The 15,426-nt window shown below is 40.8% G+C and overlaps 1 protein-coding gene across 2 annotated transcripts in view; it reads left to right on the top strand.

Annotated features, from left to right (window-relative positions):
* Positions 1-15,426, top strand: part of MAP3K5 (mitogen-activated protein kinase kinase kinase 5) — a 170,111-nt gene that overhangs the window by 133,983 nt on the left and 20,702 nt on the right. For both annotated transcript variants that reach the window (XM_008162042.3, XM_028141508.2), the window contains 5 exons: positions 6,019-6,196; positions 6,951-6,971; positions 8,090-8,267; positions 8,358-8,526; positions 13,588-13,773. In XM_008162042.3, the coding sequence (XP_008160264.2) occupies positions 6,019-6,196; positions 6,951-6,971; positions 8,090-8,267; positions 8,358-8,526; positions 13,588-13,773 (732 nt within the window). The remainder of the gene's footprint in view (positions 1-6,018; positions 6,197-6,950; positions 6,972-8,089; positions 8,268-8,357; positions 8,527-13,587; positions 13,774-15,426) is intronic.

Genomic DNA, 15,426 nt, shown 5'->3' on the forward strand with positions numbered 1-15,426 from the left:
GGGCCTTTTGTTGTTGTTTGCTTGAATGTTGATTAGATTGAATTTTTATGCTTTTTTATGAGATTGTTTTGATTATTCTTTTTGTTGGTTTGGTTGGTTCTTTTGTTTGCTTTGTTTTTGTTTGTTTTTTACTTTTGTTTTCCCTTGCCTCACTTGATATTAGCTGCTGTTGCAGTTTGTATTAATCTCCAGGCTCGTGTTGCTGGAATTTGCTGGGAATAGTGGTTGTTCTAGTGGAGTTTACTCCCCATATATATAGTTTGTTCCCCTTTTCTCTCTTAGTATCATTCTTGTCTCTCTTACTTTTTTTTTTTCTTTTTTTTTCTTTTCTGTTATTTCTTTTTCTTTTCTTTCTTTCTGCTCTTTTCCCAAGTTCAGATTCACACTCGTTGTTTTTTTTTTGTTTTGTTTTGTTTTGTTTTTTTCGTTGTTGTTCTTTCTTTTTACTCTCCCTCTTCCACTCCTATTCCCTAATTTGTCTTTCTCTGGTGGTTACCTTTATTGGAGGTTATTAATATCGTGAATACAATTCTGTTCAGTGCCTTGTCTGTTGTGCCTGGTTGTGTTGTATTTTATACCTTTAAATCAACGCCAGAGAGAGAAATCTATATAACCAGACATCCGGAGAAGAGAGACCATGGGGAGACAAAGAAACAGCCCCCACAGGAAAGAGAAACAGGCATCACCAGAAAAGGAAGTAAACGATTTAGAGGCAAACAACCTATCAGAGAAAGAATTCAGAGAAATGATCATAGGGTGGCTGAAAAGGATGGAAGACAAATTCGACAATATGAGTAAGAACCAAGAAGAAATGAAGAAGAACCAAGAAGAAATGAAAAATGACATTGCCGCTGTAAAGAACTCAATAGAAAGCATCAAGAGTAGACTAGATGAAGCAGAGGACCGCATAAGTGAGCTAGAAGACAAGATGGAAAAAAATACCCAATTACAACAGCTTCTAGAAACAAAAATTAGAAAGATTGAGGAGAGCGTAAGGGAACTTCGGGACAATACAAAACAAAACAACATCAGGATAATAGGGGTGCCAGAAGGAAAGGAAACTGAGCAAGGAATAGAAAACCTGTTTGAAGAAATAATAACAGAAAACTTCCCTGATATAGGGAAGAAAAAACCCACACAAATCCAAGAAGCTCACAGAGTTCCAAGCAAAATGAACCCCAAAAGACCGACGCCAAGGCACATTATAGTTAAGTTGGCAAACACCAACGACAAAGTAAGAATTTTACAAGCGGCCAGAGAGAGACAGACAGTTACATACAAAGGAACCCCCATCAGACTAGCAACTGATTTCTCAACAGAAACTCATCAGGCCAGAAGGGAATGGAATGAAATATACCAAGTCATGCAAAGGAAGGGTCTAAATCCAAGAATACTGTACCCAGCAAGGCTATCAATCAAAATTGAAGGTGAAATCAGAAGCTTCACAGACAAAAAAGGACTAAGGGAGTTTATCACCACCAAACCAGCAATGAAAGAAATGCTAAAGGGTCTGCTGTAAAAAAAAAAAAAAAAAAGAAAGAAATAGGAAGCAAAGAAGGTACACAGGGGTATAGAATAAAAATGGCGTCAAATAAGTACCTATCAATAATAACTTTAAATGTAAATGGATTGAATGCCCCAACCAAAAGACACAGGGTAACAGACTGGATAAGAAAACAAAACCCAGATATCTGCTGTCTACAGGAAACCCACCTCAAAAAAAAGGATGCATACAGACTGAGAGTAAAGGGATGGAAAAAGGTTTTCCAGGCAAATGGAAATGAAAAAAAAGCTGGGGTTGCAATACTTATATCTGACAAATTAGATCTCAAAGTGAAGGACATAACAAGAGATAATGAAGGCCACTTCATAATACTAAAGGGAGAAATCCAACAAGAAGAAATAACTCTGGTAAACATATATGCACCCAATACAGGAGCACCAAGATACATTAAAAAACTCCTGGAAGATATCAAAGGAGAGATTGACAGTAATACAATCATAGTAGGAGACTTCAATACCCCACTATCACCATTGGACAAATCCTCTAAACTAAACATCAGCAAAGAAACATCAAACCTAAATGACTCACTAGAACAGATGGAATTAATCGACATCTTCAGAACATTTCACCCCAAAGCCACAGAATATACATTCTTCTCAAGTGCACATGGGTCATTTTCAAAGATAGACCATATGTTAGGACATAGGCAAAGTCTCTACAAATTCAAGAAGATAGAAATCATATCAAGTATCTTCTCAGATCACAGTGGCATAAAACTGGAAATCAACTACAATAAAAACAACCCAAAGAAATCAAATACTTGGAGACTAAACAGCATGTTATTAAACCATGACTGGGTTACCAAAGACATCAAGGAAGAAATAAAAAACATCATGGCAACAAACGACAATGAAAACACAACAATCCAAAATCTATGGGACACAATGAAAGCAGTCCTGAGAGGGAAGTTCATAGCTCTACAAGCCTACCTCAAAAAACAAGAAACAATGGTAATAAATTACCTAACCCAACAACTCAAAGAGTTAGAGAGAGAGCAACAAGATAAGCCCAGTGTAAGCAGAAGGAAAGAAATAATAAAGATCAGAGCGGAGATAAACGACATAGAGACCAAAGAAACAATACAAAAGATCAACAAAACCAAGAGCTGGTTCTTTGAAAGGATAAACAAGATTGATGGACCTCTAGCCAGGCTCACCAAGAAGCAAAGAGAGAGGACCCAAATAAACAAAATCAGAAATGAAAGAGGTGAAATAACAACAGATCCCGCTGAGATACAAAGGATTGTTACAAAATACTACGAACAACTCTATTCCAACAAACTGGACAACCTAGAGGAAATCGACATATTCCTAGAAAAATACAACCTTCCAAAACTTAATCAGGAAGATTCTAAACAGCTCAACATGCCAGTAACTATGGAAGAAATTGAAGCAGTCATCAAAAAGCTTCCGGCAAACAAAAGCCCGGGGCCAGATGGCTTCACAGGAGAGTTTTATCAAACTTTCAAGGAAGAACTAAAACCTATCCTCCTCAGACTATTCCAAAAAATTCAAGAGGAAGGAACACTTCCAGGCTCCTTCTATGAAGCCAGCATCACCCTAATACCAAAACCAGATAAAGACAACTCAATGAAAGAGAATTACAGGCCAATATCCCTCATGAACATTGATGCCAAAATCCTCAACAAAATTCTAGCAAATCGGCTCCAGCAGTACATCAGAAAGATAATACACCATGACCAAGTAGGATTTATTCCAGGAATGCAAGGATGGTACAATATCCGCAAATCAATAAACGAGATACATCACATAAACAAATTGAGAGATAAAAATCACATAGTCATATCAATAGATGCAGAAAAAGCATTTGACAAAATCCAACACCCTTTCTTGATAAAAACTCTCAACAAGGTGGGAATAGAAGGCTCGTACCTCAACATAATAAAAGCTATTTATGATAAACCCACAGCAAACATCATACTCAATGGGCAAAAACTAAAACCATTTCCCCTAAGAACAGGAACAAGACAGGGATGCCCACTCTCACCACTTCTGTTTGACATAGTACTGGAAGTATTAGCTATCGCAATTAGGCAAGAAGAAGAAATAAGAGGCATCCAAATTGGAAAAGAAGAAGTGAAGCTGTCCTTATTTGCAGATGACATGATATTGTACATAAAAAACCCAAAAGATTCCATCAAAAAACTAATAGACTTAATAAATGAATTCGGCAATGTAGCGGGATACAAAATTAACGCCAAGAAATCTATGGCTTTTCTATACACCAATAATGAACTTACAGAAAGAGAGACTAAAAAAGCAATCCCATTTACCATCGCACCAAAAAAATTAAGATACCTAGGAATAAACTTAACTAAGGAGGTAAAAGACCTATACGCAGAAAACTACAGGACACTGAAAAAAGAGATAGAGGAAGACGTAAACAGATGGAAGAACATACCATGTTCCTGGATTGGTAGAATCAACATCATTAAAATGTCCATACTACCCAAAGCAATCTACAGATTCAATGCACTCCCCATCAAAATACCAACAGCATATTTCACAGACCTAGAAAGAACTCTCCAAAAATTCATCTGGAATAAAAAAAGACCCCGACTAGCCTCAGCAATCCTCAGAAAGAAGAATAAAGTAGGTGGGATCTCAATACCAGATTTCAAGCTGTATTACAAAGCCACTGTTCTCAAAACAGCCTGGTACTGGCACAAGAACAGACATATTGATCAATGGAACAGAATAGAGAACCCAGATATCGACCCAAACCACTATGCTCAATTAATATTTGACAAAGGAGGCATGAACATACAATGGAGTCAAGACAGTCTCTTCAATAAATGGTGTTGGGTAAACTGGACAGATACATGCAAAAAAATGAAACTAGATCACCAACTTACACCATACACAAAAATAAACTCAAAATGGATACAGGACTTAAACATAAGACGGGAAACCATAAAAATACTAGAGGACTCCACAGGCAACAAAATCTCAGACATATGCCAAAAGAACTTCTTCACTGACACTGCCCCTAGGGCAATGGAAGCTAAAGAGAAAATTAACAAATGGGACTACATCAAAATAAAAAGCTTTTTTACAGCAAAAGAAACCATCAACAAAACAACAAGAAAGCCCACCGCATGGGAAAACATATTTGCAAATGCTATCACTGATAAAGGTTTAATCTCCAACATCTACAGGCAGCTTATGCAACTTAATAAGAGGAAGATAAATGATCCAATAAAAAAATGGGCAACAGACCTAAACAGAATATTTTCAAAAGAAGACAGAAGGAAGGCCAAGAGACACATGAAAACATGTTCAAAGTCACTTATTATCCGAGAGATGCAAATCAAAACAACAATGAGGTACCATCTCACACCTGTCAGAATGGCTATCATCAACAAATCAACAAACAACAAGTGTTGGCGAGGATGCGGAGAAAAAGGAACCCTCGTGCACTGCTGGTGGGAATGCAGACTGGTGCAGCCACTGTGGAGAACAGTATGGAGTTTCCTCAAAAAACTGAAAATGGAACTCCCATTTGACCCAGTAATCCCACTCCTGGGAATATATCCGAAGAAACTAGAAACACCAATCAGAAAGGATATATGCACCACTATGTTCATAGCAGCACAATTTACAATAGCTAAGATTTGGAAACAGCCTAGGTGCCCATCAGCAGATGACTGGATCGGAAAACTGTGGTACATCTACACAATGGAATACTATGCTGCCATAAAAAAGAAGGAATTCTCATCATTTGCAGCAACCTGGATGGAATTGGAGAACATTATGCTAAGCGAAATAAGCCAGTCAATGAAAGAAAAATACCACATGATCTCACTCATTTAGGGATAGTAAAGAACATTATAAAGTGGTGAACAAAAAGATAGATACAGAGTCAGTAAAGCATCAAACAGACTTTCAAAGTACAGGGGGAAAGTTTGGAAAGGTGGGGGAGTTATGAAATCAAACGAAGGACTTGTATGCATGCATATAAGCATAAACAATGGACGCAAAACTCTGGGGGGGGGAGGGCATGTGTGGGTGTGGGGTGGGGGGTAATAGTAAGATATGTACACATATAATACCTCAATAAAAATATTTAAAAAAAAAAAATAAAATAAAAGATAAAGGTAAAAAAAAAAAAAATAAAAAAAATAAAAAAATTAAAAACATCCTTTTTGCTCGCTAGTGTGCTAATGTGTCCTCAAGCCTTGAGGACTGAATTGCTACTTTATAGTGCTGTTCAGTATCTTAAGCTAATCACTCTGCCTATGTCATTGATAAAGTTGCAAAAGCACTCCGGAATCTTTCGATAGCCTACAGAAAAAGTACCCTACCTCCCTTTGAGAAAACCCATGAGTTCGTAGTATATGATAAAGAATTTTGTTACAGTAGGGGACCAAGTTATGATACCGGGAGCTCCTGGGATGAGATGTCACTCAGAAGCCCCATTGTGCCATTTCTTAGGTGGGAATGTTTAAAGTCCACCCGGAGATCCCGGAGTCCATGTCTGCAGAGGCCAAGGCATTCATATTGAAGTGTTTTGAACCAGACCCTGACAAGAGAGCCTGTGCTAACGACTTGCTTATTGATGAGTTCTTAAAGGTTTCAAGCAAAAAGAAAAAGACACAACCTAAGCTTTCAGGTATGTGATTGCATTGAAGGAGATACAGTTCAGAGTCCCTAAATCCTAAGCTTTTAAGATGGACGATTTTTCCAGAAGCAAGCTAATCCGTCTGTAGATATCACTGGAAATTGGTATAAACACTGGCAGTGTTCTCAGGCATCCCGTGTCAGTATCGGGAAGCTGTGTTACCATCACCCTCACGAACGCCAGAGCCTCATGCATAATAGTGTTTCATCATCCGGTTAGTAGGTATTTTTACTGTGTCCGTATCTACAGCATTCTAGCATTGCTGATACAAAGGTTAAAGTGGAAAAAGGGTGAAATACAGCCTTTTAGAACTGAAATTCCAAATTACAACTAATGGGTTACAGGGCTGTTACAGAGCTGAGCTGTTGAATTTTCAATCTGTCTAGAATGTTATTTTCATTTTAGGCAGTAGAAAATACCTATTGCTTCTTAGAGAATATCTTTCTGAGTAATTAACTCCTCCCCCCAAAAAAAGAAACATTGCCAGTTATAAGTAAAACAGCAGTGTAAAAATGTTAATTGCATTTTTGCAAGAATTTCCATAACTCATTTCTGAGAGGGAAAAAAACAAGTAAGTGATCTATTCATTGTTGTTGTTTTGGTGTTTCTATGGGATGAGGGTGGGCAGCTTGAATGCTTGGAAAGGGCATTGCTTCCCATGTCAATTCCTCACTTTTTGTTGGCTTCTCAGTTTAACAACAACCCCAATGAGTGTTTATGTTGTTCTTTGCTTTTCTTCCCACAGCTCTTTCACCTGGATCAAATGGTGAGTTTGTTGTTATATTTTCTATTGAGCTGAAGCTGGGTGGGTCATGTGATCAGCTCATCAAATAGACTCATCCTCCGCTCCCTGCTTTCAGGGGCGGCTGCTGGTACTAGGGATGTGTGCAGCTGCAAGCCCGGCGGGGCTCATTCTGTCAAAACCCTTCACCTTTCTCTTTCGTGAGGGAAGCTTCAGTTGTTCCTCCCGAAATACACGAGGGTGTTTATAGTTCTGAAATGTTCAATTTGAGTGGAGTCCACACTTTCTTAGCTTGGAGCAAGTTGGCCATAGAATCATAGTATCTGAGAACTGGGAAAGAGATCATAGTCCATTGGTTTCTGAAATTTGTGTTTAGCCGAGAACCCTTTTTTATATGAATCCTCAGACAGAGCCCTGATGTATAAGACTCACACAGCATATTTGTTTTAGGTAAAACAGGGTTGGAACCTGTGTTCTAGAATCACAGAATCCTACTTACCCCATCCAAGGCAGCCCCAAGGTGCTAAGGTGGACCCTTACACCTCTGAGGAACATGGTTCAAAACTTAGGGATCTTGTCCTTGACTCTATAGAGTAAACAGACCTAAAAAGGACCTTCCTGAAATCTGACAAGTGGACAATGAAAACAGAGGGATTGGCCCTGACTGGTTTGGCTCAGTGGATAGAGCGTTGGCCTGTGGACTGAAGGGTCCCAGGTTCGATTCCAGTCAAAGGCATGTACCTTGGTTGCGGGCACATCCCCGGTGGGAGGTGTGCAGGAGGCAGCTGACCGATGTTTCTAACTCTCTATCCCTCTCCCTTCCTCTCTGTAAAAAATCAATAAAATACATTTAAAAAAAAAAAAAAAAAAACAGAGGGATTGGAACCCAAGGCATGCTGGGTCTCATGCTTTCTCCACAGTTTGATACCCCTGAGATCTCCCTTACAGGGTCCACGAGGCCCCTTGCTCACCGACCCCTCCTGGGGGTCATATATTGAGCATGGGACCAATCCGAATATCACGACCAGACTCTTAGGTTGGAATGAGACACTTAACAGCTAAGATTGCTCTCTTTCAGTAGGCACTTCTGTATGCGTACGTTTTCCCCAGCATTAATTCTCTTTCCCCCTCCGGACAAGCAGAATACCTTAGGAGCATATCCTTGCCAGTCCCCGTCCTGGTGGAGGACACGAGCAGCAGCAGTGAGTACGGCTCAGTTTCCCCCGACACGGAGCTAAAGGTGGACCCCTTCTCTTTCAAAACAAGAGCCAAATCCTGCGGAGAAAAGGATGTGAAAGGAATGCGGACCCTCTTTTTGGGGTAAAGATCTGACTTACTTCGGGCGAAGGAAGTATGTGGTGTATCATCTTCTAGAGGAAAGCGTGACTTGTGCTTTGTGAATTATTACAGCATTCCAGATGAGAATTTTGAAGATCACAGTGCTCCCCCTTCTCCCGAGGAAAAGGACTCCGGGTTCTTTATGCTGAGGAAGGACAGCGAGAGGCGGGCCACCCTCTACAGGATCCTGAAGGAAGACCAAGACAAAGTTGTGAGAAACTTAATGGAATCTTTGGCTCAGGTAAAACCTTTCACGGATGCTTCATGTTTTCAGAGTTTACATATTTTAACGGTTAAAACCAGTGGGCCTACTGGTGTGGCTCGGTGGTTGAGCGTCGACCTATGAATCAGGAGGTCACAGTTCGATTCCTGGTCAGGGCACATGTCCAGGTTGTGGTTTGGATCCTCAGTAGGGGGCGTGCAGGAGGCAGCCAATCAGTTATCCTCTCTCGTCATTGATGTTTCTGTCTCTCTCACCCTCTCTCTCTAAGTCAAATGCCAACTTTTCCTGTTGGTGAAGTTCCCACTAGTCCCTGCCAGCCTCTTTTACCCTTTATTTATTCATACATTCAACCAATCAATAAACACACATTGAGCAACGTGAATTGCTCATTCTGACCTTAGCTCACAACTGCCTCTCAGTCACTCCTCGGAGCATGCAGGAAACATTGCCGATACAGCAGAGGCCTGTGGTGGAAGGGCTGCATTCAGGTGGCAGGCGATGGGCAGTAACCAGTAAATTACATAGTGGGCGAGGGGTCATTTGTGTTATGAAAAAATCAAATCTGGCCAGTCCAACTCTGGTTCCCTCATGTATTTGTTCGCTAGGGTTGCCATAACAGAGACTGAGCAGCTTAAATGCCGGGAACTTAATTCTCACGGTTCTGGAGGCTGAAGTCTCAGAGCAAGGTGTCCCCAGGTTTGGTTTCTTCCGAGGCCTCTCTCCTTGGCCTGCAGATGGCGCCTTCTCGCTGTGTCCTCACCAGCCTTTTTTCTCTGTGCACTCCTGGTGTGTCTTCCTCTTATAAAAACGTTAGTCCACTCGGGGTAGGGTCCCACCCTTGTGATCTCATTTAACCGTAATTACCTCCTAAACACCCTGTCTGCAAATACAGAGGCTAGGGCTTCAACATAGGAATTCGGGCAGGGGGAGGACACAGTTCAGTCCATGACACCTGGGACTTTGTTCCCTGGGATTCTGCTTACAGATACGAGCAGGAGCCCCAGGCCTGCTCTGACTGTCTCCTGTGGCTATAACCTGTCCTGCCTGATCCGTGTGGACTGCATATACCTTCTTCCCTCCCTTCTGTCCCGGGGAAACAGCTGCAAAAAGCGTGGAGCTGGAGGAGTTGGTCAAGTGTTTAGTTTCTCAGTCTAACAATTTACATTGTTCTCAGCTTGGATTGGGGTGTATGTGGAGCCAGGTGCCCACAAATGCTCTTCCTTCCCTTCTCTCTCTCTCTCTCGCTCTCTCTCTTCTTTCTCTCTCTCTCTCGCTCTCTCTAAATATCAATAAAAACATATCCTGAAGTAAGGGTTAAATAAAAAAGAGTAAATATGTATTTAAATATATTGGGTGGGCAAAAGTAGGTTTACAGTTGCTTGTATGGAAAATAGAGTAATACCATAATTAATAAATAATACAAGAATAAACTGTTTTGAATACTTACAACTGTAAACCTACTTTTGCCTCACCCTGTATAGTTAAATATATAGTTATAATATGTAATAATAATAAATATTATTGTAAATATAAGAAATTTTTAACATATAGTAATAGTAAGCAATTTCTATGAGCTAGCTATTGTTCTTGGTATTTCATAGGTATTTGCTCATTTAATCCCCATGAGAATAGTGCCATATTAATAGCTCAGTCAGCATCCTCACTTTGCACAGAGGAGGTGAGTAAACTTGCCGAGGCCACACAGGCCTAAGTGACAGAGCCAGGCAGTCTGGCTCCCAGGTCTGCGCTCTTAACCACCACACTGCTCTCCTTCCTGGGATGACAGATGGTGGCAAGTGATGGGAGAAACATAAAGCAGGGGAGGGGGTGGCATTCGGGGTGTGGGGACAGGGAAAATCATTGTGGAGTGAAGGTTCTCCTATGGCCATTAGTGAAGATACCTCTTTTAGGCCAGAAACACAGAATTCAGGGATTGTTTAAATCTCATATTCATCCCCAAAGGGTGCTTTTCCAGTACAGAAAATGTCTGGTTTTTTGGTGTTTTTCTTTGTCTCTCCACCGGATCATAGGTCCATCAGGACAGAGACAGCCTTGATCACTGTCATTGTCCCAGCTCTCAGCACAGAGCCCAGCAAGAAACTCCACTTCCATGACTTTGCTGAAATTCATAAATTTTTATGTTGGTTAATCCTCTACATTTTTTTTGTGTGTGGGATTTCCTAGTTTTTTAAGCCCACTTGAATGTTCTCTATAAAAAGATACATGAAAGAAAACCTTATTAAAAGAAGCCATCAGAAGGCATGCCTTGGTGCACCAATAGGAGGGACCAGTGAGGACCAGAAACTGCTGGTCAGGATCCTATGCTAAATCCAGAATCAAGTAATAGTGAGGGTCCTTCTGATTGTACTGCTGAGGCCACTGTGAGTCCTTTCCTGTGATGCCACCTGATGGTCTAGTGGCAGAGAGGTCCTGACCCAGCTGATTGGGGAGAAGAATGTAATGATTGGGAGCTTGGGCTCAGCCACAACTTACCTAGTTCCACCACTTAAAGGCTGTGTGATTTGGGCAAGTTATTTAACTTTTCTGAGGCTGAATTCCCTCACCTATAAAAGAGAGGAAATGCTATAAAGGATAACTAAGCCCTGGCTGGTTTTGCTCAGTGGATAGAACGTCGGCCTGTAGACTGAAGGGTCCCGGGTTCAATTTTGGTCAGGGGCATATGCCTGGGTTGCAGGCTCGATCCCCAGTAGGAGGTGTGCAGGAGGCAGCCGATTCTCTCTGATCATTGATGTTTCTACCTCTCTCCCCTCTCCCTTCCTCTCTGAAAACAATAAAAATATATTAACAACAACAACAACAAAAGAATAACTAAGATCATGAGCAATTGAGATAATAGAAAATGTTCCACAGATGTTAGCTATTATTATTGTTTTATCATCAAACAGGCTAATAACAATATTTAATACCTTTCAAATTTTTTCTACAGCCAGATAGAAATAATTCTTTCCATTGTATTACATATTTCTAGGTACATCTTTACATTCAAGCCTACCCTTATAACAAGACTGAAATGTAGATGGTGGTCAGGGCCTCAATTCAGCCCACGAAAGGCCTTTCAATCTGTAGCATCTTCTGAAATCCACTCATCATTTTTAAGGAAGCTTAAAGGATACAGAATAGAGGGCACCTTTGCAAAAGATTCTGTGATGATACCAGGAATGCTGAAATTCATAAATTTTTATGTTGGTTAATCCTCTACATTTTTTTTGTGTGTGTGATTTCCTAGTTTTTGTGTGTGTGTGATTTCCTGTCAGATGCTACCTTCTGATGGCGAGTCAGGTGTTACCCGATACTAAGATGCTCATTTGTGAAGGCACAGTAGTGACTGCACACAGAGACAGGAGTTAAACAGAAACAACGATTGTGTAAGCGGCTGAAATACTCTAGAGAGACTACATTTCCTGAAGCAGACAGCGTTCCTTTGTAGGACAGTGGCACTCACATCCAAAACCCAGAAGCAACATGTTTTTCTGTTGTGAAAACAATGCTAATGTCAAAAAAATGTTTGCTATTTAAACTGCTGACAAACATTAACTGATTTTTCACTAAGCTAAGCTTCCAATTCCTGAACAAGTCACATTTTTCTTCTTGAACATGTTTTCATGTGATTATGGTATTTCCTGTTAATGTTTACTTTGGGTGTAATTTAGTTCGTGGTAAGAAAATAAACAATTTATAATTGTTCCCAGTCTCATTTTAAAATATTACCTTAATGATAGCCTTCAGGATTTTCAATATAATCTTTCTCATGCAAACATCAATATGAGAGAGAGCTTCCAGATGAAAATGGATTGAGAGGAAGAGCTTGATAGTACATTTATCTTCCATTTTCATAGAATCCTAGATATTGTGATTTTTCACAGCCCAGATGATGCATTTAATTTTAATGATTTAGTAACAAAATGTATAATGTGAGATAGACATGAGCATTATAAAAATCCTGTTTCTTTTTTAAAAAACATATTTGTATTGAATTTAGAGAGGAAGGGACAGGGAGAGAGAGAAACATCAATGATGAGAGAGAATCATTGATTGGCTGCCTCCTGCACAACTCCCACTGGGGATCAAGCCCACAACCCAGGCATGTGCCCCTGACTGGAATCAAACCCGGGACCCTGTCCGCAAGCTGACACTACATCCACTGAGCCAAATCGGCCAGGGCAATCCTGTTGTTTCTTAAAGTTAAAAAGAGAATAAATAACATCCTACTATGTTACCTTTAAGGAAGCAATGATGCTTGAGCAAGTAAAAAGAAACTCAACTTGAGAGAGGGAATTTTTTAAATTGTATTTTATTTTTAACATATAAAATATCCAAATGGTCAATTCCTATAAGTAATTGCTTTATAGATGTGTAGGAATTGTTTCAAGGACAGAGTCTGAAGCAAGCCCCTTTCAGCTGCAAGGAATTGACATGGTGCAAGGGCAGTTGAAGTACTGGGGACATGTAGACAGACACATAGCAATGAGAGAAGTGGACTCTGAAGGAGTTCCAACCATAGTGCCCAGCCAAGCCTCGAGTGTGAGTCCAAGGGGCTTCAAGTTCCCGGAATTTGTACATCTTTCCTGGCTCGGTGGCTATGGGCCCTTTTGGTGTGCCATTTCCGTTTGTGTCCACTTCTCTCCCTATCCATTGCTCTGTCTTCCTTCCTTATGACTAGATGTACTCTGCTCCTGTTTTATGGCCTCTCTCTCTGGGCAGACTTTGAGCTGGGGGTCCTATGGCTTCTTGCTTGAATCTCTCCTTAGTTCCCGATTAAAATTTATGAGAGTAAGAATCTTACTGCCTCTGCCTGTCCCTGTTTGGGCAAAGCTTTGTATATCTGACTGTGTCACGGCTATTGGCTAGCCTGTGGGGTAGGTACCCTTCTTCCCAAAGCCTGACTATTTCTTGGAAAGGACAGGAGGAGGGGAAGGAGCCATATTGTTCAAATACGGTCTTTTTTCCTCAGATGGACCATTTGGCAGTCCAGTCCTTCTCAGCAGGGGCTGTGAGCATGGCGGGCCCACGTTCCTAAGTCCACGGACCGACTGACAGATTACTGGCTTTTATTCACAGGGGCCCGAAGAACCTAAGCTAAAATGGGAGCACATCACAACCCTCATCACAAGCCTCAGAGAATTTGTGAGATCCACCGACCGAAAAATCATAGCCACCACTCTGTCCAAGCTGAAGTTGGAGCTGGACTTCGACAGCCACGGCATCAGTCAGGTCCAGGTGGTGCTCTTCAGCTTTCAAGATGCTGTGAGTATGAGATTTTGCCAATGTTTTTCCACAAACTCTGGCTAAAATTAGTCAGAGAAACAGGATGAAACTTAAGTTCTCTTACCTTTCTTTCTTTAATAATCTCAATGAATTCTCTTCTCTTTGGATAAGTGTGAGATGGTTGCCCTTTGGTGTGCTTTCAGTGTGAGATTTGTGTTTTCTATGTTTGCCTCCCCCAGAGTTAGATATACATAAAATTGTACACCATGTAAAATAGCAAAACTCATCAACATCTCCATGGCCGAACTTTGTTCTTATGAAATCATGTAGTGGGTCACTATTTTGGTGAACTTGAGCAACAGACCACACTTGAGTCATGCATGCTCTCATTCCGTATGAGAGGTGCCATCTAGTGGTCATTGAGAAAATGAGCGTACAGGTTGGAATGGCCACTACTGAATAAAACCAATAACCCCCCACCCCCACCCCACCCCAGTTACTAGTAAACATGTTTGTTTAATAAATATTCACTATTTTCTAGCCAGCAATATACTTCAGAGTCCAGGGCATCACTGAATGAAAATTAATACACATGATCTCATGAGACATTGCTGAGGATTCCTCTCTGTCAAACAGCTGCTATGCAACACAAGCTAGTCCATCGTCCAAAAGCCTGATTCAAAACCATATGCTATTCTTGAATGAGACTTATCTGTGGAGCTCTGTACCAAAAAAGCCTGAAGCTATTCCTAGAAGGCCCTTACAGGATATAGATTTAGATAAGAGAGTTCTTGACACTGTCTGTGGTATGAATATAGAAGCACTTTGCATAATTTTATTTAAGCTCAAAAAATTAATTCACCCCTAATGTGTTTATTGATCTTATGTAAAACTAAAGGCCCAATGCACAAAATTCATGCAAGAGTAGGCCTTCCTTCCCCTGGCTGCTGGCACCGGCTTCCCTCTGGCACCCGGGACCCGGGCTTCCCTCGCAGCCCCGGCTTCGTCTGGAAGGTTGTCCGGAAGGACATCTGGTCTAATTAGCATATTATGCTTTTATTATTATAGATTATCTTGACAATTATAATTGAAGCATCAAATGATTCCTGGTTTAAAACCAAATTATAATCCTTCAGCATCCACTGATGTTCTCTGAGACTCTGTGTAAACCACCTCGTCTTTGGGCTTTATTGTGGGTGGGGACAAGACTCCTGACTTGATTGAGGTCATGAAAGCAATTGGCAAAGCCTATCATTAATATTCAACGTTAAAGGCACACTTACACTGCAAGTAGGGAAACCCAGCCATCTGGAAAAAGAATAAAATAATTCAGTGAATTTGCACTTGCCCACATATTTGGCTTTCAGCCTGGAGGATGGAAAGCAAATTGGCTTGTAGAATTCAGATTGAGAGTGCTTTAGTTATTATACACACACACACACACACACACACACACACACACACACACACACCACTCTTGTTCACTCACTGTCCAGAATGGGAATAACCTAGAGAATGGGCCCTGTGTAATGTACTGTTTAATGAAAAACTAGGAGGAGCAAGTCATGGTCATAGGGGCCCCCTCTTTCATCTTCTGTGTGTGACTCTTGGGAGAAATATTCAGTTTACCAGGTGTTATACCCAGTATTAAATCAAAAAAGCAGGAAACTCCTTTAAGAAATGAAGATACTG

The sequence above is a fragment of the Eptesicus fuscus genome, chromosome 10 (assembly GCF_027574615.1).
Source record: "Eptesicus fuscus isolate TK198812 chromosome 10, DD_ASM_mEF_20220401, whole genome shotgun sequence".
Classification (NCBI taxonomy): Eukaryota; Metazoa; Chordata; class Mammalia; order Chiroptera; family Vespertilionidae; genus Eptesicus; species Eptesicus fuscus.